Below are 22,918 nucleotides of genomic sequence, written 5' to 3'. Positions count from 1 at the left end.
AACTGAAATGTAAATAGGAGACATTAAAATGCAATAAGATGTGCGTTAAGAAGCAGTTTAGAGTGGAAATAGGAATATTTTATGAAGCAGATAGATATAAGTTTAAAATATTATAACACAGGTTAGTAGTTAAAATGTATTTTGGAAATACTTTATTTTTTTTAATTGAGTAAATAATATTTTTGCAATAATTGAGATGCAATTGGTTTTTTTTTTGTCATCTGAAAAACTATCGTACAATTTTACGGAGCATCGCTAGGGACATGCAAAGAAAAAAAAATATATTGTGCGCACAAAATAATATATTGTGCGCACAACTTAATTATATTGTGTGCACAAAATAATATATTGTGCGCACAACTTAAATATATTGTGCGCACGAAATAATATATTGTGAGCACAATTTTAAATATATTGTGCGCACAACTTAAACAGATTGTGCACACAATATGATATAGTGTGCGCCCAAAATTAGGAAAACAGTTTTCACTTGACCGTATCGACTCCTGACATGAATACTGAATAAATAACGTTTATTTCGTCTGAAACTTGGTTTACCAACAGATGCGTCGGAAGCCTCCACTTTATATCAGAGTTTATTGAAACGGTTTGAAACAGACTTGGCAATAGAACGAGGACACTATCGAACCTATGTAGACTTTCTTGTAACAAATATACAACTACTGTTTGAAATGTTCGTGGTTTAGACAAAATTTCAGATACCAAATAAAATAATTCTTCTATATTTGGTTGTATGAAACGATTTTGATGTCAACTTGACAGGTGTCATCTGACCTTGACCTCATTTTCAGGGTTAAGTGGTCCGGCAAAGTATGTTTTTGTGTTTTGGTGTATTTCTCGGATACTATAAGCATTTAGCTAGATATATTTGATGTACGGAATGTTTGTATGGTGTAAGATACATTTGGTTCTTCAATACAGCAAGAAAATCTCGCACCCAAAGGCGCGCTTTAGCTGGCCCATAAAAAAACATGTACTAGTTCAGCGATAATGGACGTCATACTAAACTTCTTTCAAAGTGTTTCTCGTTTCTCGTTTTTTATATAAATTAGGACGTTGGTCTTCCGGTTTGAATGGTTTTACACTAGTAATTTTGGGGACCCTTTATAGCTTGCTGTTTGTTGTGAGCCTAAGCTACGTGTTAAAGACCGTACCTTGATCTATAATGGCTTACTTTTATGAATTGTGACTTGGATGGAGAGTTGTCTCATTGGCACTCATACCACATCTTCCTTTATTTATCCAAAGTATATAAAAGAAACTAAGATTAAAATTAATAGAAGATCAACACAAAAGCTAGAGGCTCCTGACCTTGGACGGACACAAAAATGCGGTGGAGTTAAATATGGTTTGTGAGATCTCAACCCTCCTTTTGTACCTCTAGCCAATGCAGATATAAAAAAAAACCAGCAATACCGACAGTAAAACTCAGTTTAAAAGAAGTCCGTGTCCGATGTCAGAATAGGTAACAAATGAAACTTAACAAAATGACAATGATACATAAATTAACAAAGGACTACTAGCAGTTACTGACATGCCAGCTCCACACCTCAATTAAACTGATTGAAAGATTATGACTGTCTTAATTATTTGAATATCAAGCACAATCCGTCTTGTTAGGGGTTGCGTATCATACCATCATAAAATATATGAGAAGAATATAACCCGTATTTGTATGAGCTATGGTGTATATGTATTATGTTGTCTCATTGGTACTCGCATCGATCGCGATCAATCGGGCCACAAGTTTTTGAATAAATGATGCCCAAAAACGGACCATATTTGGAAAAATTAATCGTTATTGTTTCGTTTGTTTTCAAAATATACCACCGAGGAATACTTTTTCTTTGACTATTAATTGCTGCGTAACATTTCAGTTTCATAATGAATACGAACAATATTCTGTAAAATTGTATAATAAAATAAATCAAAAATAGATACCATCAGTGACCTCTTGCCCTCTCTTCTTTTAATCAGAATGAATCTATAACTTTGCCTGAAACATTTGTACACAACTCTTAAAAAAAATCTAGATCATAATTAACATACTGTTCTATGTCGGAAACTTGTTATTCAGTGGTAGTCGTTTATTGGTGTGGTTCATATATGTTTATTGTTTTGTTACAGTCATTTTGGACCTTTTATAGTTTGATGTTAGGTGTAAGCCAACGCTCCGTAATAAAGACCATGACGTACTATAACCAATAATTGTTAACTTTTAATAAATTATGATTTGGATGGAGAGCTGTCTCATTGGCACTCATATTGCATCTTTTGATTTATATATGTACTCAGTTTTATCTCTATTTGATCACAACTTCATGGTGAATTTCTTCGACTGAACACACCGTCACATTTCAATAACGAACAGTACATTTTGGGTCAAAACAGTACTTAATCATAAACAAACATGGTCATCTTTAATGATAAAAAAAACTTGTGTACGTGTATTCAGTTTTCAGTGGATTTGACATACTTTACACAAAACAAAATCTTGAGATTTTCAGAAATAAAGTATAATGCATAAGTGCAAATAGTAGTTGTATATTTGTTACAAGAAAGTCTACATAGGTTCGATAGTGTCCTCGCTATATATCGCCAAGTCTGTTTCAAACTGTTTTAATAAACTCTGATATAAAGTGGAGGCTTCCGACGCATCTGTTGGTAAACCAAGTTTCAGACGAAATAAACGTAATTTATTCAGTATTCATGTCAGGAGTCGATACAAATGCACTAATGATTTTTTTGCTAGAGTATTTCCATGTAATCTAGCCTCATTTCAAAAGAAAACCTTACGCATTTCTCCATTCTGTCACTTTAAAAGGAAACATTGAAGCTCCGTACCATGTTTAAGGTCAAAGAATTTAACGCACACTATATTATGTTATGCGCACACTATATTATGTTATGCGCACAATATGTTTAAGTTGTGCGCATAATATATTTAAGTTGTGCGCACAATATGTTTAAGTTGTGTGCACAATAGAATGAAATTCAAAACAGTGTAGCTGTGGCTATTGATTGACACATTAAAATCATCCATTGACTGGGACAATTTAGGTGAACGTTTGTATGTAACGACCAATGCTCACTATGTACTTTTTAAAGACACTTAAACTATGGGGTCACCAAAGGTTCTCAACACCTAAATAAAGTAATTCGAAAAATTAATCAGAAATAACACGATATTTTGATTTATATCAATTGTATAAATCAAAACGCAAAGGTTATTCCTGGTTAATTTTTCGAATTATTTTATAATTAAAGGCATTAAGAAACCTTTGGTGACCCCACAGTGTAAATGTCTATCGTAGGTACGTCGTGAACAGTGGTCGTTACAGACAAACGTTCACGTAAATTGTCCCAGTCAATGGATGATTTTAATGTGTCAATCAATGGCCACAGCTACACTGTTTTGAATTTCATTCTATCTTTAAATTGTGCGCACACTTTATTATTTTGTGCGCACAATATGATTTTTTTTTCTTTGCATGTCCCTATCGGGGCTCCGTACAATTTCAGTGTATGATAAGTTTGAATTTAAAGAGTCAAAGTAGGATGAACGAATCATATAAACTGGAGGGATTATATGATACAAGCCCAAACGAAAAAACATGAACAAGTTTAAATTGAAAACTACGTTCAAACATGATTACGTACGATAAAAACCGCAATTTTTATACGTATGCATGTAAAACAAATTTCGTTGTAGAGGGTCTAAATACAGCACAAACAACATTTTCCAAAAAGACAAAAAAAAAGTGAAAAAGTATATTTTAACAAAATGCATTTCACTAACAGGTCGAATATATATATATAAGGAAACCACGATTGTATGTAGCTCTATTGGTACGTCGTTATCTAGTTAAGGCAGTATACGGACAAAATGAATAATTTCCGAAAGCATATAGATATATTTCATATTATCAATGTTTTAACCGTTATGGGTTATGTTGAAATCAGTTTTGGGAATGCTTTGTGTTTGTATATCTCTATGACGAACAATCACAATTTTGTAAAAGGAACAAATATTAACGACAGAAGGATGGAACAAGGAAGATCAAGGAAGTACTGTAAAATCAGAAATTATTGCGAGGTTTTTATTATTGCGAAAAAATGCGACAGAAAGTTGTAGAAGCAATAATTTAAACTCGCATTTTTGAATATTTTATATGAACTAAACAGGATTTTTCTCAACGTCGTAAAAATTAAAACCGCATTTAAGTCTTAAATGACAAAATCGCAATAATAAATGCACGCAATAATTTCCGAATTTAAAGTATTTTGGATAAAAATTGGTGGAAGACAGGATTGCGTTAAAACTTGAGGAATAACGTGGTAGTGGAAAAAACTAATAGAAAAACAAATGATATGGGGTATCTCATCTTCGAAATTAATAGAAAAACAAATGATATGGGGGGGTACCTAATCTTCCGGCGCCCAAGAGAGACGAGGGAAGCGAACCGTTACCATTGGCTGACGAAGATGTGGGTATCCATTCATGACACAAATTCAATACATCGACAGCAAAAAACACACACAAAAAAGCAAAGGAACAGCGCTTGTATTGCTTCATCTCAAAGTCACAGTACGGCCTTCCACACGGAACAAAAGAAACTCTTACTCATTTAAATTCAATTTACCACTCACTAGCACCGGAGAAGCCGCTGAATGAGAAAGTACACAAAATGTTGATTAAATAAAGGTGGAAGGATGAAAAGTATAGTGAAGGGAGAAAGTAAACCCTTGTTGGTCAATCTTAAAGTATTGTTGGACCCTTATAAATCCTTCTATAAGTACTTTCAGATATACAGATGAGATAGAATTTAAATAACTTACTTTAAACATCATAAAAGTTTCTAGAATGGAGAATCGAAACGGGAAATGTGTCACAAAGGCAACGCAAAAAACAACCCCTAAACCACTGTATTGTTTTCTTTTTGACACATTCCTCATTTCCATTCTGAATTGTATTCAGAAGGCCTTTAAAACAATAATGTATACTAGTTCAGCGAAACATACAAATAAACCAAAATTAGAGAGACAAACATGAGTTACAAAGGTTTTCGTATATATAGTACTCAGATTAAAAAAATATAGAGGATTTGATGTTTCCAGTACACATTTTCAATTTGAACTCAGAGCACTGAGTGAAGTTTGCAAGTCAAATCTCATAAAACAACATATATTCATAAATCAGAATTTTATTAGACTAATATAAAACAATCTTCGAAATAAAATGAATTTAGGTTTTTCTTTGTACTATTTCTGGGACATATTCATTTATCATAGTTGTAGCCTGAAAAAGAAAAAAAAAGAAATTTATACAGTGAAAATTATAGATCACACATGAATAGGTTCAAAAACACGCAATACTAAACATGAAACAATGGCTGTTATAAAATGATTACTACATAAAAGACTAATTGTCGGTGTTAGAAATATGTAAGATATACACCAACACTATAGATTCATTCTGGGTTTTTTTTTATCGACAAAGTAATCAGTTGATTGGAAAATTGATTGCACGATCGTTCATCCGTTCGCTTTACGTTTGACTGATTGGTTGGCTGTTCTTTCCATACGTTTATTGATTTATTGATCCACGAATTGCCTCGGTTACAAAAACACAACATTGACTGCAAAATAAAATTCTTGTCATATAAAAAACTGAATGTTTTCATGTACTAGGTAAGATCATGGACTTTCTATACTAAGTATATGGTAAAGAAAGTAAGATATATACCAAAATTAGATTCTATCTGATTGATTCAGTAATCGGTTTATTTGTAAATAGTTATTGATTGATTGCTCGTTGGTATGAATGATTGATCCACAATTTTGATTGGTTGGCTGATCATTCGATACCTTGATTGAATGACTGCAACATTCGATACCTTGACTGGTTGATTAATCGATGAGTTTGTAACTAGTGTATTGATGGTGTCGGATTGTAAATACAAAGTCACAATCTTTTTTGCTAATATGAACAACATTACCGAATCTTTACTTCTATACGAACATTTAAATGTTTGAGAAAGTATAGTGTATTGGAATAGAATGTTTTGCTATACTTGCCCACTGATAAAATGTTGCAGCACCAGAACTGGCTATCTGGACGGATTCTAAGTCATGTTTTGAAAGAATAAGTTTTGCTTTTTGAAGATTTGTCGTTTTTATCTTCGAAATATTTATATTGGTTATCTTTCTCTTCAGACCTTCTTTTCCCTTTTTCGATATGAGTCCCTGGATGGTGGCCCATTTCTTAAAAAAAAAAGGAAGAATGTTAATTGAATATCTAAGTTATATAGATATAAATTGTAGTACAGTACTTGTAATACACATGAAAAATGTTGTCATAGCAACTATTAATACACGTAAGCATACTTGTCAAATCCACAGACGAATTCAGGATTTTTACAGGGGACTTAATTGTCGAAACGTAATATTTATGAAAAAATGTGATCGGGTTTATGCTTACAGATGATATATTTTGCAAGAAAAGGGGGGGGGGGGTGAACGACCTTAAGTAACGCCACATAAATCCACCACTGAAATCTATATCACTATATCATTGATAAATAACTACTCGACAGCTTTCCCTTGAATCTACCCAACTGTTAACAACGGGGGAAAATGTATATTAAGGTAGCGTCTAATTGTAACCCTCTGATCAAAATCCGAAAAGAAAGCATGGCCGTTCATCGCAAACAGTGTTCTCGCATGAAACTTCTCATGTTGGTTCGACCTGTTAAAGGTTTCAGCTGTCTATTTTTAGAGGTATCCTCGCAAAAGTATTTAGAAAATGCATCAGTTTTAGATATGTTACATTCTATTTTGTTTTTTAAAAAAAGAAAGGAAATCCAATAAAAAGACCTTTAGCTCTCCTTCTTTATGACCCAGAAGAAGAAAGGTTGCTGCCATTACACCATGAATAGGCTTTGGTGGCTTAGGATAACTTCTTAGTTCTGATATTGTTTTCTGATCCATGTCTAACACAGCATGGTGTAATCTTTTTAGCTTCCTCAGCCTCGATCTCAATTCTTCTGCATCTTGATAAAGCAACCCAAGATCTTTTTTCAGTGACGTTTCACTTAGGTTGTGCATAGTTTTATCTAGCTTTACCAAATCCTTGGTGGCTATAGCCTCTTGAATCTCTGGAAGGAAAATGGATATGAAAAGTCATTGTTATATTTATTCAGTTTGGTCGAAAATGCATTAGTTATTTTCACTACCATACGGAGTATTTTTTTACTGGCTAAGATGGCACAAAAGTAGCCAGAAAAAAATGTATTAAACAAGAATTGGATATATCAAATATAAGATAAGATATACAAATCAATGTATCGAAACATGAAACGTGTCTTAATTACCACCTTAACTGTCGATTTATTTTACCTCTTATTTGGTCTTGGCTATGGTGAAGTTTTTGTTAGCTTTTCAACCTTTGCTATACGAAGTGTTTGTAAATTTTAGAGCTGTTATTTCCTAACACATGTAGAGTAAAACTTGCTTGCTTTGTTTGTATAAACGTTTACTCATGCTTTGTAATTAAGATTGACATTTTATAACAATATAAATAAGCATAGTTAAACCTGTATATATTAGATTTTAAATTGATTGAACGTACAAAGTAAAAAATTATACAAATAAAGCAAACAAGCTAACCACAGTATTGATCTACATGCATTTTGGAGTTAGCTCTAATTAAAAGTTTTAATTTCATTTTCTATTACTGACAAATGAAATTTTCGTTATCTTTTTGTTACCTCTATTAAGCTTTGTTAAGAGAAGTTTTCGTTTGGCCTTTGTGTATTCTCCTTTGTCTTTAAGACCTTTTGATTCAAATTCTTTAAGAGCTGCTTGTAAATTTGCTGGTGAGCCACTGTTTACTGCATCTAACAGCAATTTTCGAGTTTCTGCCATTTTAGGGTCCTATTTAATACAAAAATATATGTTATTTCTGGTAGAACATGATTTATTCATAAGTTGTGATATTGGTTTTAAACCAAAGCTTTCCGTATTTGTGAGTACTCTTAGATGCATTTGAGAATTCTTTTTTTTTTTAATTCTGTACGTTGTTTTGTGTTCTCCATGCCAATCTGATGGTTTAAACCATTCATTTTCATCTCATTTTGCAGTTTGCTCTTATGTTTTGTTGTTGATGTATCACTATCCCAGGCGAAGTGGGTGAAACGTTTACAAGTATGTTTCATCCTCCATATTCTTTATTCTTAATGCACCAGTCCCAAGTAAGGAGAATGTAATCCAGTGTTTGTCATTGATTACTGCCTATTATATCCTTTGTATTATAGCATACATCAGTCTTTTTTTTCTCATTTGAATTTATCCCCTCGTGAGTTATATAGTTAGTTACATCTGCGGCATTTGGTTTCTAGTTGATCGATTGATTGCTGTTTGCAGTGCTCACTATTTTCATTATTGTTTTTATTAGTGGAGGAAGCCGGAGTTTCCAGAGAACCACCGACATTTGATTGGTAAACCGACAATCCTAAATTAAGACTGGAGCCAAATGCACTTACCCCGTGCGAGATTCGCTTACTCAACCTCGGTGTTGACAGGCTAGTGATACAGTAAATGACTGCTCATACCACTCGGCCGCCGACGTCCCTAGTAGGTAGCTGTCTCATTGACTATCATACTACATCTGCTTATTCTCTTATCAAATATTTATCGATAATTTAATTCCACATGAAAACTGTGTTCAAAACGCCAATGATAAACCAATTCAGGGGTAAAATAGTAAGTTAATGACATTTCTAGTTCATTAAAATATCTAAAGCAACATATTTGTAGTTTCACCTTATCTTTATGCAATCTGTAATAACCTAACTGTGGATTAATTAATATTCGTTGGATGCCAATTTTTGTTGATTTCGTTGGTACAGGGGAGCCACAAATATAAATGTTACTAAAGAAATCGGTAATGAGACTTTGCAAAAACCACGAAATTGAATATCCACGAATATGCAAATTTTCCACAAACCACGAAAATAAATGAATCCATAGTATTTTAAATAATGCATTACCAAAAGTCCCAAAAGTAAATAGATGCAAACTTTAAATGAATCATATTGAATACACATCTCAGACATAATCATGCAATATTTAAACTTAATATCAGCAAACTGTATTTAAATTAATCAAAGATCTGAGAGCACTGTAAAATGGAACATCTTACCTCAATAACTGCAGTTCGTTCTAATAGATAATTACAAACATTTTCATACATCAATGTTCCTGTATCTTTACAAAAGATTTGAAGAGCATATTCCCCTTCTTGTGGTGGTTTCACTTTTACAACAACCTCGGCCTTATTCTTTGTCACTTTTACAAAGTCTGATAACTCTAATTTCGTTTTCGTTGATTGAGAGAGCTCTGCGTAGATATCACTGTCAGGATCAGCAGTAAATTTGAACAATGTCACTAGGGATTCATCGATGTTGACTTTTCCAGATGTTTCCGATAAAGCTATCAAATTGTGTTTTTCTAAATAGTTCTCTCTTGCACCCCATCCTATTTCCGGCACTAGAGGAAGAGGAAGACATTCATCCATGCCACGTTTACATTCCAAACAAAAATCACAGATCCATCCTGAATTGTTATGTTCGTGTTCATTAATATCTACACAAAAGATTTGCATTTTGTAAGTGCCAACAGCAACAGGCGGGAATCTCACTTCAAATATAGTTTCATTTTTCGAATAATAATGCAAAACAAACTTATCTAGAGAGGGGTATGTATATTCGCCCTCGTCCTCAGGGTACCTTCTTCTAAATAGCTTATAACTAAACTTCAGCCTACTTTTATTTTTTTCTGGCATTTGTATTACAATTTTTATTTTTCCATCATTACAAACAACTTTACAAGATTCTGGTTCAATGATTTGTAACCCAAGTTTGAAAAAATGAGGTTGTAAAAACAGGTAAGTTTCAAAACCAGCCTTTGAAATAGGATCATCAAGTAGCTGCCATTTAACATCGTTTGGTAAACATTTGATAATAAACATTTCCGGATCTATTAAGAAATAAGAATCTTTGATCATAGGACTGACAATGTATGACCGACTTCCTATCCTGTCGCCTGAATGAAACTCTTGACAGTCCACCACTGTCCAAGCCCCCGTCTCATATCCATTCGAAGTCATTAATGACCAATGAGGATGAACGATTCTCCAGTTTCCATCCACAAATACGGCATTCCAAGAGTTCTTCATAGTGACGGTATCAATTGTGTCTCCAACATTATAGTTTACACCTTTCGCAAGACCGTGTATTACTACACAAGGTAGACCAGCTTTCCTGAAGTAGAAAGAATAAAATCGCAAATAATATTACAAATTACTCATTCGATTCTCAACGTTTATGAACCAACTATTTGACACAAATTTGTACAAACTGTTTTAAAATCTGAATAATTCATTATAGAAATAAAGGATATTTAATCAACCAACTTGATCTTACTAAAGTCTAGACCTACTACATGTATCACAACTCACGTATAATAAGGAAAGCGAATTCGATTCCGGCCTGAGATCTATACAAAAAGTCATCTACTAGTATATTATTTGGATTGATAACCAAAGAGACAAATATCTACCAAAACCCTACAGAACAGGTCAAATCTAAACGTTTAAAACCTACACTATATATAGCATGCCGTAAAAGGCTCTAAGTTAGCAAAATGTGAAACAATTCAGAAGAGAAAACTAATGGCCTAATTGTTAAAAAAAAAACCCCAAAAAAACGAAAACCCGTAATAACAGACAGGAACAAATTTCTAAGATACATTTGGTCTCAAAGCTACTTTATCATTTCACCTTGTGAATTTTCGAAAATGCTTGTACCAAGCAAGGAATGTTTTCATTTGTTCCCACTGTATTAACTGTGTTGTTCACTGTTTTTGCCAAAATCGAGGTGTTGTTAACATGTTAATGGACCCCTTTTGCCCCCTCCCCCCTCATTGACAACAATTGATTTTGTCAGTTTTTATGGACTTCCTTTATAAAATTTGCCCAAGAGTTCGGTCGGTAACCCGTATGTTTAACATAATTACCTGCACATTATAGCGAACAACTGAGCATACGTTCCTTTACGCATCCGTATGGCGTGAAGGTGTCCGACAGGAGTATCCAAGGACGGTATGTCTTTCTGACATAACAGGAGAGGGACTTTTTGTTGTACAATCCAACAGAATATTGCCCTCACTTTAGCCAAATCGCTTTCAAGATTATTCAGTAAATAGTCTAATAGTGTTGAATAATCATTGGCTGCATTCAATGATACCTGCAATATAGAAGAAAAGTTGTAGACAAACAGTTTATTTTAATGTTACTTAATTTGAAAAGACGAATTTGTTAAAAATCAGATGACTTCAATTTATATAGCGCCTTGCTGGCCATGTGAAGAAGGCTGAAAGCGATCATTTAAATTTGCTTCTGGGTTGCTTTATCGTTAACCTTTACCCTGTATTAATTCACATTGAACAGTAAAGAACTCCAAGCAGTGTAAAAAGACAATCACTAAATAAAGAACACGAAAAAACAAACACAACAAAAAAAATTTTTTATTTTATTAATGCTCAACTTTTAGATAAACAAAATTAATCTAGAAGTTTTCGGATACCATTTTGTAATTTTCCAATTAGTTAGTTGCAAAAAAATCGAATACAAGATCGAGTTAGAGCAACGATTGGCATTACAGAACTATACAGCGCGTTGTTTAGAATAAGTACGGTTCTAGAACGTGATCAATACAAACCCCGAAAAAAACCCAGAAGAAAGAACCTTAAATATGCTCCTGTGCGTGTTTTTGGCTAGTTTGTTTGCAACATTCAGTTTTTTAACAAAGAGATACTGATGAAGTGAAGAGACTTTATAAGGACATAGTCAAGAACGAACAAATATAGAATACCAGTACTCAACATACCTCACGAGGACATAGCCAAGAACGAGCAAATATAGAATACCAGTACTCAACATACCTCACGAGGACATAGTCAAGAACGAACAAATATAGAATACCAGTACTCTACATACCTCACGAGGACATAGTCAAGAACGAACAAATATAGAATAACACTACTCAACATACCTCACGAGGACATAGTCAAGAACGAACAAATATAGAATACCAGTACTCTACATACCTCACGAGGACATAGTCAAGAACGAACAAATATAGAATACCAGTACTCAACATACCTCACGAACAAATATAGAATACCAGTACTCTACATACCTCACGAGGACATAGTCAAGAACGAACAAATATAGAATACCAGTACTCAACATACCTTACGAGGACATAGTCAAGAACGAACAAATATAGAATACCAGTACTCAACATACCTCACGAGGACATAGTCAAGAACGAACAAATATAGAATACCAGTACTCAACATACCACACGAGGACATAGTCAAGAACGAACAAATATAGAATAACAGTACTCAACATACCTCACGAGGACATAGTCAAGAACGAACAAATATAGAATACCAGTACTCAACATACCTCACGAACATGCTGTTCTATCTCTAGGAATTCTTCTGGTTGATATATTTGTGATTTAGTTGAAACTGGTGGAGCAGGATCGGGATATGTAAGGCCGTCCTCCTTAGGACCAACCTCAACACCGGGCAGTGTCTGAAAGTATTTATACAATTACAAATATTTCATTCCAAACTATATGATTTCAACTTATATCGATCACAAAGAAGACAAAATAATCATAATGAAAAGGATTCGATATATATAAAATACAAGGCGAGTCTTAAATAATTATAAGATGAAAAATGGAAATGGGGAATGTGTCAAAGGGACAACAACCCGACCATGATTGATTAGTTATGATTCTAAATTACTTAAAAAATAATTAACGTAAACGCAGAATGAAATTTGTAATTGGAAAAAAGATATACTATTGTCGATATAAACAATTGTTATGATAATTATACTGAACCATTTGTTGTGCAATAAATCCACATAGAGCTTCATTCGTTTATTGACTTTTCAAATTTATACTTAAAATCACAGATGACGAATTCACGAATCACCGTGTAAGGATATACATAACATGAAGCATATATTTTGTAATTTAAAGTCTATAAATCATAGGATACCAAGTTAATCGAGTTAAGCTTTGTGCACTTTACACTGAAAGAATGCATAATTTTGTAAATATTTTCCGCAGTGTGTCATATAGTTATATAAATACTTATTTCACCTTTTCAACATCCCTCAGTTCAGTTTATGCTTATGTTGTTGTTTTTTTAACATTCCTCAAATTTGTCAATTTTCTTATCTCTTACTTACACTGAATACTTACACTTAGGCTAGGTTTAGAATTTACATGTTTGAGTAGCCTTTTTGAACTTCTTTTAGATTTAAGCTGGATTGCTGACATGGCCTCATCTATAATAACAAATGTCATATCAGTATATGAAATCTTTCTGATACATATTTATGATGTTTTCACACCCCTGCCCGAATAAGCCATTACATTGTAACCTATTAGATATATCACAGAATCTTTCCTTTTTATATATCCATAAATCCAGTGCCTGCTTTAATCATAAAGATCTTTGTCGTTGACCATCAGTATTGTCAAGGCATAAGATAGTCGGGTTATTAATTATACAAATGTCATATCAGTATATGAAATCTTTCTGATACATATTTTTGATGTCTTCACACCCCTGCCCGAATAAGCCATTACATTGTAACCTATTAGATATGTCACAGAATCTTTCCTTTTTATATATCCATAAATCCAGTGCCTGCTTTAACCATAAAGATCTTTGTCGTTGACCATCAGTATTGTCAAGGCATAAGATAGTCTGGTTATTAATTATAACACATTTAGACACTTTTTGATGAATTTGGAATACAGTAAAAGATGTGAAAAACTAAAGTTGTCTGTGGTATTCAGAAAATGCAAAAGACATTACGTAAGTACACTAAGATGAAAGACCTATATAATCAATTTCTTACCGAAACAGATGACCGTTAGATTTTGGTTTTGTCTTTTTTTTATACAGAAAAATTACAAAAAAAAAATGAAAAGATACATCATACTATTTATATATTTTGCCAAGAAAACAAGCTTCACCGGAGTATACTTACTTGGAACCTACTTCTATCCCATTCTTGCTACTTGCTAATTTTATAAGGTGTCGGACTTTCGTGGTTATGCGTTACTATTATGACGTCTCAAGTGGCGTTATGATAGAAATGCCGACGTTGGTTCATCAAAATAGATGTAGCCGTTATTAGTTTTTTTTAATTGTATCTCTATTCATGTTTAAACAAATACGTAATTATGAAATAATGGATATTTTCACACAAAGAATGTACATGTACTACAACCTAGTTAGTCCTAGTATAGTACTCGTTTCTGAACTTTTTGGCCAGGCTTCGTGGATTTGCATATTCTGAGAAAAATTAAGGTAGACGTAATTAAGTTGAATGTGAAAGTCGAGACAAACATTGTTCTACATGGAAATAGCGTGTAAGAAAACAGAATCACTATTTAGAATTCAAAAGTAAAGTTCAACTTGGAATACTAAGCAGGTGCATGAGACAAACCGTGATCAGGAAATGGACATTCAAAATCTTTACAAAACCACCAATGACCGATTCGTTATATTCTTATCGTATCTCAGTTATTCGATCTGCAAAAATGAATATTTGAAAGAGTTAACATTAAAAATAAAAGTGCTTTATTGTAAGAAGCTACCAAGCGACAGTGTTTCGGAATATGCATGTTGTATGCTCCAATGCGCCGCCTCATGTCTGAAATATTTGCCACTAGACGTTAAGCAATATATTAATTTTCATGTCTCATCGAGAAAGAAAATACAATGATGAATATACATAAAACAACAAACCAAATGTCCCATTGGGATTCATCTTTTGGAGGTTGTATTGTCTTGTATGATATCGGTAGCTTTCCGTTGATTTATTGTTTATGCGATGGTGCTTGCAGTGGCGAATCTAGAAATTTGGGGTCCACTGACTGCCTAATAGGGGGCCCGCTCCGGTCATTCGTCAGTGATTCCCTATATAATCAACCATTTTCCCCCAGATAAACCCCTCTTAATATGCCTCTGGCCTGTGAGCGACACACAGGCCTTTAAAAGTAAACAAAAACAGCTATTAAGCCAGGATACGAAGCAAGGTAAGGACTGGGATTTCGCCCATGGAAAACAGACTTAAAATATCAAAGAAATATTTACCTATATATTACTGCATGACGAAGCTTTTCATCAGTTCAGCAATATTTGATATCTATTTATTTGTTTAGATAAAAAAATAAACATAATTTCATATCAATTTCATATCGATATCAGATAACATTACCCGACGACAAGTGCACTGATAGATATTTACATATCATATATTAACAGTAATGAAAAATTGTATAATGCTAATGTCTATAGCAAAGAAAAATGCAAAATGTTAACCCGTACTAAGCTTACTCGGAAATTGTTAAAAGGAAACTTTGTTCAAATGGTTTATCCAAGAAATGAATAGGAAAAACGTCCAATCAAACAGTGTTTAGACGCCTTCAATTTTTGAAAAGGGGGAAAAGACCATGACTATTTTTTATAAAGTGGTTTCAGAGCAAAAGATTAAAAAACAAATCAACGAAGAACGATGAAAGGTAAATGAAAATCTCTCTAATGGCGTTCGACCAGGCGAGCTGAAGCTAAAAATTATCAGACGCGTTCACGATTAGGCCTATGGATAAAACTAATGAGGCCCCTCATGGGGGGGTCCTAGTAATCACATAATCACCATTTTTTTGCCAATATAATCACATAATCATTAAATATTTGCTTATCTTTAGTAATCAAATAATCATAAACTAAAAATACAGTCCTAGGTAATCAAATAATCATGAAATATTTGGCTTAATAATCAAATAATCATTAAAAAAACGGCCAAGTAATCACATAATCAAAAACCCCATGAGGGCCCTCACTAATTATATTGTAGTGAATATTGCAACCCAACCGAAAAAAAAAGAACATATCTTTTTAATTTTGGTCAGTGGAACAAAAATGGTACTGTACATAAAAAACAACAATATATATTATATAACATGCATGATGAAATCACTGTAGAGAAAAGCATCCATCTCGGCAAATAAAAAGGATCTATAAAAAAACTAAAAAAGAAAAAAGAAACCATTCACACGAGAGCAGTCACGACAAATTATGTTTTAGCGTAATTCATTTTCTTACATTGTGGCATTGTAAATCAATAGGAGGCGAGTTTCTCGGGCTTTACAATAAACTCTCATGGGAAAATAATTTTTTTAACTCCAAATTAAAACAAAATGGTAAAAGATACAACACAGATATTTTAAATACATGTCTGATATGATCAGGAGATTTTCAAAAACGATTTCAAATTAAACTTTATTGATTCAACAGAAAAAAAAAAGATTTCAATTTGGGTTCCTATTACATTTGGTAAAATCCTAAGATTAGTCCCGGCTTCTACTCCAATATCTTAATACATAAAGACAATGATTATCTGATTGGTCAATATTCAGCTGTGATGTAAACATGAAATTATGCATTATAGAATTAGCTTCCAGCAGCTGCGAGTTTTAAATGGTTACTTTGTGTATTTGGTCTTCTTAGTTATTGTTGTGCCTTTTGTCGAGCCGATTAGTCAATATGATATACGGTGATGAGGTTTATTGCCCGACATTTATTGCCAATGAGACGACTATATAACCACCAGACACCAAATGACATGTATGTTATAGCAATAATTAGTCATTGCACGGCCTTCAACAATGAGCACAACAAATACCCAATAGCAAGTTATAGTGACGGTCTTTTTCAATTTTGGTTTTATGTGGTACTTGCTGTTACACCACTGTTCAGAGTTAGAGGATGGATAAACACACCGCGGTACAAATGTATCACCACTACATTCTTTATGTGTCTGTACCGTCCAAGTCTAGAGCCTGCACTCTTGCAGTTATTGTCGTTGGTCGTTGCCAATCATATATTTTGCTTTCCGAGTCGGATTTAGGGTAAACGGGCTTCGCCTAGCGAGCGGGGGCACACAAATGAAACGGCGTAGTTGTAACCCGGCTTCATTCGATCAAGCGAAAACAAAAAAGAAGAATAAGCGATGTTTTTTCGGTTTGATAAAATGACCTATTAAAATGGTTTCTTAGTAATTTTTCCAAATTGAGCAATAGTAGTTTCATAATGGAATCATAACGTTTCACGGATGATATTAGTGATCTCTTTATTTGAGGACGGTCTCCGCGAATTTTTTAATCGTAAACTTTTTTACTGACCCTTTTCTTATTTCTATCGTTTTATTCTCTATCTTTGTTTACAATTATTTTGTATTCTTTAAAATCTAGCACCCCATTAATTTTTATTCTACATTTTTGGGCTTAGTTCCTTTATTAACTTTTCTGTTAACCTATTCCAGACTCCATATTTGCAGTAAAATATCATATCTATAATTGTTGAGCGAGGCAAGATATTTTTTTAAATGTTTTTTCACTAAAACCTGGGACTATTATATACTACTAGTATAATAGTCGCAGCTAAAACTTTAAATTTATATTCAGAAATATATATGGTAAACTTGAAAAAAATGATAATGAGAAAATACGCCTTCTACACACCCCTCCGTTGGAGCCGCCACTGCCATACGTTATATATCATTCGATGTATTTTTCAGAGTGATAAGTTCAAAGTTGAATCAACACATAATAAATTGTAAATAGATACGATCAGCTCACTGACAAATCCGTTTGATATCCATGTATCCGGAAACTATTCATGTCTGAGTCCTGATCCTGTTTTGTGATGTAGAAAGGAGAAACACGTTTTCTTCATCTAAATTGTAAACATTGTATTTTAAAACAGTTTTTGATGGTATACAGAACAAAGAATAGAACAGCATATCGGCAATATGAAGAGGAGACATGAAGTATGAATATTTGGAATTATTAATGAATGAAATGCATGAAATCACACATTAAAGAAAATAGGGGGAGGGTGTCGAAATTTATGGATGTGTTACATCCAGCAGGCGATATACCAACCTTTAACGGGACGAAATTAGAAGATTTGTGTTGATTATGAATTCTGGTTTGCTCTAGATTGATTTGATTAGCGGATTTTTTTAACTTCCTGAATTTATTTTAATTTGTCCAGACCTGGATACTCTTGATAATTTAGGTGCATTGCATGTAGCTGCGGAACCGTAGCTCTTAGGTCCTTATGTTATTTTTTGAATATTTGCGGACCAAAATCCTGCATTCTAGGCATTTTTAGAGAGTTTGATAATGTTTTGAATTCAGTGGACACTTTTTTATATAAATTTTTCATATTTTAAGACTTTTACTTACACCATATTTTTAACAACTTTATCTAAATTTATATGTAAGATAATCATCCAAATATCACTGATTTGAGTCTGCTGCCAGAACATAGAACAAACATCGATTCAGAAGAGTTTTGTTAAAATACCCTTTGTAAACCGGACCCTGTGTATTCCGAATTCCGGTCTTATTATGAAGTCCCAATACTCTTAATTACATTAATTATTACCTGTCAAAACCGGTTTGTCTAATTAATTTCAATGATCGATATGCAATCAAAACATATTTGTTGATACAATATAACTTTTCGTGATAATCAATTAGTCAGGTGTCAAACTGTGAACCTACAATCGTACAGTAGTGAGCTGTATTATTTATTAAAACATTATAAACGTGTCAATTAAACGAAAAGACACACCGAATATATATCTCGGATTGAACTTACGTTTTAACTTGGATAAACAAATTAAAAACGCGAAGTAAAAAGTTCACATCGTAATTTCGAAATCCTTGGTTCCTTGTTGTGAACCCCTAAACAAATGACCTTGATAATGAAAAACACCCGGATGACAACAATCAATGGATATTGTACACTTTACGACAACGTTTCGAAAGTGATGACATTACGTTTGATAATATTCTGGCTTTTTAATCGGCCATTCCAACATTTCAAATTAATGATCATGGGAGTAAATCGAAACTCTCGTCTTTCAATCCAAACAACGCGAGCATTATGATGCAAATGCAAACAATGAAAAACGAAGTGAAAGTATTTTAATTTATCAGATATAATTTACAATCAGAGAGAATTTTTTCATGCAAAATGTCGGACGTCACAAGTCATATTAACTTCCGGTCAAAACAGAAACCTGAATAAACCGGCTCACTGTCCAAACCGGCCCTTTTTCATGGTCCCGTAGCCGGCCGGTTTATACAGGTTTTACTGTAGTTCCGTAATTTCAGATTATTTCTGGAAATAGCTGGTAGTATTTTAGTTCCAGAATCTATAAATTTAGGGGTTAGGGGTTGGGCTGTCCGATTCCAAAACTCTGAATATAAAGAAACGAAATTCCGTAGTCCTGAATAAGTAAGGACAAAATCCTGTGTTAAATTAAGGTTCTACAATTTAAGAATTGAATGCTTCTTTTTGTAACAGGATTGGGGTGTAAAAGCGTTGACCGAAGTACATTTTGTATGACGCCCGGAAGCGCTTCATTCCGCGCTTCATTCTAAAAATGTGCACACGGTCAACACTTTTACAACCCTATGAAGTTACAAAAAGAAGCATTCAATACTTATAATTACATTTATTAGCTATGATCATGAAAACACGAATTTTATAATTTTTTTATTTAATTCACCTGTGCACTTTATTGTGGGACCACGTGTTATCGTGAATGATAAGTTTTATTGACTGATGCAATTGCTTAAGGAATAACATGTGATGTGCAGTTAGCCAATCAGAATAAAGTATTATAATGAAACATACATCTAATGTATTTATTCCTCAATAATATCAAATTGGAATATGGGATAATCTTTCAATTTTTAAGGTTAAAGAAACATGGATAAAAACTAATCCATGCATTCATGTTTCATATTATTTATATTTTATTTATCTGTAAAAAGAAAGATTAAAGTTCGTGAAATCAATACGCAGATAGCACTGCCCCCTTGCGATGCCCAGTACTTGATTTGTCAAAAGTTGGTGAAACGGAGAAATGAATACGCAGACAGGACTGCCCCCTTCCGAAGACCAGTACTTCATTTGTCAGTCTACTTATGGTTTTTGGATTGTTCTAATGAAGTTATATGCAATACTCAGACTCTATTCACAAAAAAACACCTAGTTTACTAGAATTATTCCTTCTTTACCTTCAGTATCGATTTTCCTTTTTCTGCAAGAGCCTGTTTTTAACTAAAGATCCATGATGATTATCGTTACTACTCTAGGTTAATGTTACCGAGAAACATCACCCGTTGAGATGCTGAGTTATATCCAGGAAGAATAGTTTAAAAGGAATGATGACAAGTTATAGCAATTAAGGTTGAGGCAGAACAACAAATGACTACAGTCGATTCCACTTAATTGCATACCGCTTAATAGCATAATTCGGTTAATTGCATAGTTTTCTCCTGCACAAAACCATTTCCCATTCACCTAATGTTAAATTGTCCGGTTATATGCATAGCTCTACAAGTGGCCTTTCGGTTAATTGCATAGAAAATTATTGCCGTCTAGATATGCTTAGTTAAAACTGACGAGATTTTTGACCGGAAACGGTCATTTGGTAAGTATATTTTTCTTGAATGCATCCTTATTTTCGTTATTAATTCATATTTACTTTTGTGTTATTGAAATAAAGTTTTAAAACAGTTTCTTTCGTGTTTATATTATGTATTTGATTTAAAAATAAACCTCGATGTCTACACAGGTAAAGTTTCCCATGTTCTATTTTAAGCCTCGAGGTCATAAAAATGTCAAACAGATAATTGTTGTAAAAACACTGACCATTCTACTTCAAAGGGTGTTAATAATTGATTGGATTTAAACAATTGTCCATAGATTACATTTGGGGTTAATTTTTAAAACAAAAACTCCTGCTAATTATCGTCATAACCAATGTGAACTCTATTGGGCTTGGGGCGATCTGTATTAATGTTAATATTATAGGGCATTTACATATGGTTAAAGAATTTTATACATCAATCATTTGTTTTTAATATTTTATGAAAAGAGCATTTACTTTTAATTATTATATTTTCTCACTTTCAACACTTGTCCAGCAATTAACCCGTACAGGGCCCCACCATTACTGCTTTGCATATACGAAAATAACAAGATGTTACTTCAGTGCCCAACTGCATATCAAAAGCAATTCATTACTGATCTATTGTTAAAATAATTATAAACTGTGAAGCATTGTTTAAAAGTTTATTTTAATCAAAGCCTAACAATGTACATTGTACATATGGGTCATAGAAACAAATCTATTTTTAGAACAGTTTATTTTCGTATCCCAGGTAAAGGAAAGTCTGAATGCAAATAAACTAAAACTAAATGTGTTTCTAATCGGATCTCCTGTAGTTGGTGATCGCAATACTGGTATACCAGTATTGTCCACAATACTGGTATAAAATTTTTGTACCAGTATTGTATTCCAGTATTGTACCAGTATTGTGTTTTTTTAAAATAAACAATACATATGGGTAATTAATCTTTTATGAAAGGTGTCACATATATATGCATAATACATATGACACGACAATTTTATATGGAATGATATGAATTATATTTATCATGTTTATAAAAAGTATTATTTTTAATAATCAATGACTGTTTAAAAAGTCACCAATATGTGCTAATATTAAAATTTCAAGTGTTAGTGTTATTCAGTCATTTGAGGTACCGTCAATGGTATCTGTTAAGGAAACTGTACTCAGTACTACTATCTCAGCATTTTAACAAACTTGTCTAGTATTAGTATTTGAGTATTTGTACCAGTAGATATATCTGCTACAAATGGTATTGCCCATGGTTCTGAATCAACTGCTTTAACTACTCCTAACATTCATGTAGACAAACTACTTAATTTGGTTATTCCCCTATTAAGCAACTTTTTATGTTGAATGGATATTATATCATGTTTATTGTGAAAGATGAATAAGAAAATGAAGACCAGCATATATAAATGCATATGATCTTAGTATACATGTATTAAAATATATCTTAAAAAAAAATACGATGGCATACATGTAAATGCTGAATTGAATTAAATAAAATATAGAAATATGATAAGATTATAAGAAATTATTTATATAATTAACAATTGTTTGAATAATATGAGTTAATTACAATAGTCTTTTGATGATTTGTACAAGTATTGTAATTATTTTTAGGTATCAGGTCTGTTCGCGCCCAATATACTTTCGCACCCTACACGTTCGCACCTCAGGTCCGTTCGCACTCTACACGTTCGTGCCCAATTTTAATTCAAATTCCAGTTGAATAATTGGAAAATCATCATTGTTGTTTTTAATTGCTTTCGTGTAAATACTGAATGTATTTAAAGCTTGGTATGAGTAAAAGATTGAAGATTATAAATGAAAAACACAAAAGATAATTGTTTTTAACAGCTTGGTCTCTTTGATCTGAAACAATGAAACAATAAAATATAGCAATACACTATTATAACCAAAACATGATAAAATTTATTCAAGACTCAAAAAAAAAAAAAAAACATAGTCAGAATCTCACTTCATTTTGAAACAAGTCAATGAAACAAAGTTATACATGTATGTTATAGTAAGGGACGACATCAAAAGATCGATGTAGGATAAAAAACTTAAATCAAATAGTTTGGGGGTGGGGGTTGAAATTCTGCAAGTTTTGTATACATGTATCTAAAATCGATTTTTACATATATCCCTATTGGTAAATCAATTTTCCTCAAATTAAGTTAAAAAGGGGGGGGGGGGGTCAGTGTAAAAACTATGTGAATTAAGTT

The 22,918-nt window shown here is 32.9% G+C and overlaps 2 protein-coding genes across 3 annotated transcripts in view; one reads left to right on the top strand and one right to left on the bottom strand.

Moving 5' to 3' along the window:
• Nucleotides 1-5,205: 5,205 nt before the first annotated feature.
• Nucleotides 5,206-14,257, bottom strand: LOC139521890 (hillarin-like). Its single transcript, XM_071315583.1, has 9 exons — nucleotides 14,168-14,257; nucleotides 13,371-13,456; nucleotides 12,557-12,688; nucleotides 11,098-11,327; nucleotides 9,224-10,343; nucleotides 7,791-7,956; nucleotides 6,898-7,178; nucleotides 6,100-6,285; nucleotides 5,206-5,320 (listed from the first exon to the last, which is right to left on the bottom strand). The coding sequence occupies exons 2-9, from the start codon at nucleotides 13,446-13,448 to the stop codon at nucleotides 5,267-5,269; spliced, it is 2,247 nt and encodes a 748-aa protein (XP_071171684.1). The 5' UTR covers nucleotides 13,449-13,456; nucleotides 14,168-14,257; the 3' UTR covers nucleotides 5,206-5,266.
• A 3,610-nt stretch (nucleotides 14,258-17,867) lies between these two features.
• Nucleotides 17,868-22,918, top strand: part of LOC139521888 (nucleolar protein 6-like) — a 38,789-nt gene continuing 33,738 nt past the window's right edge. For both annotated transcript variants that reach the window (XM_071315579.1, XM_071315580.1), the window contains exon 1: nucleotides 17,868-18,016. In XM_071315579.1, the coding sequence (XP_071171680.1) occupies nucleotides 17,999-18,016 (18 nt within the window). In that variant the 5' untranslated portion in view covers nucleotides 17,868-17,998. The remainder of the gene's footprint in view (nucleotides 18,017-22,918) is intronic.

Source organism: Mytilus edulis, chromosome 4 (genome assembly GCF_963676685.1).
Source record: "Mytilus edulis chromosome 4, xbMytEdul2.2, whole genome shotgun sequence".
Taxonomy (NCBI): Eukaryota; Metazoa; Mollusca; class Bivalvia; order Mytilida; family Mytilidae; genus Mytilus; species Mytilus edulis.
Note: the sequence above shows the minus strand (reverse complement) of the source record. Positions and strands in the feature narration are given on the sequence as shown.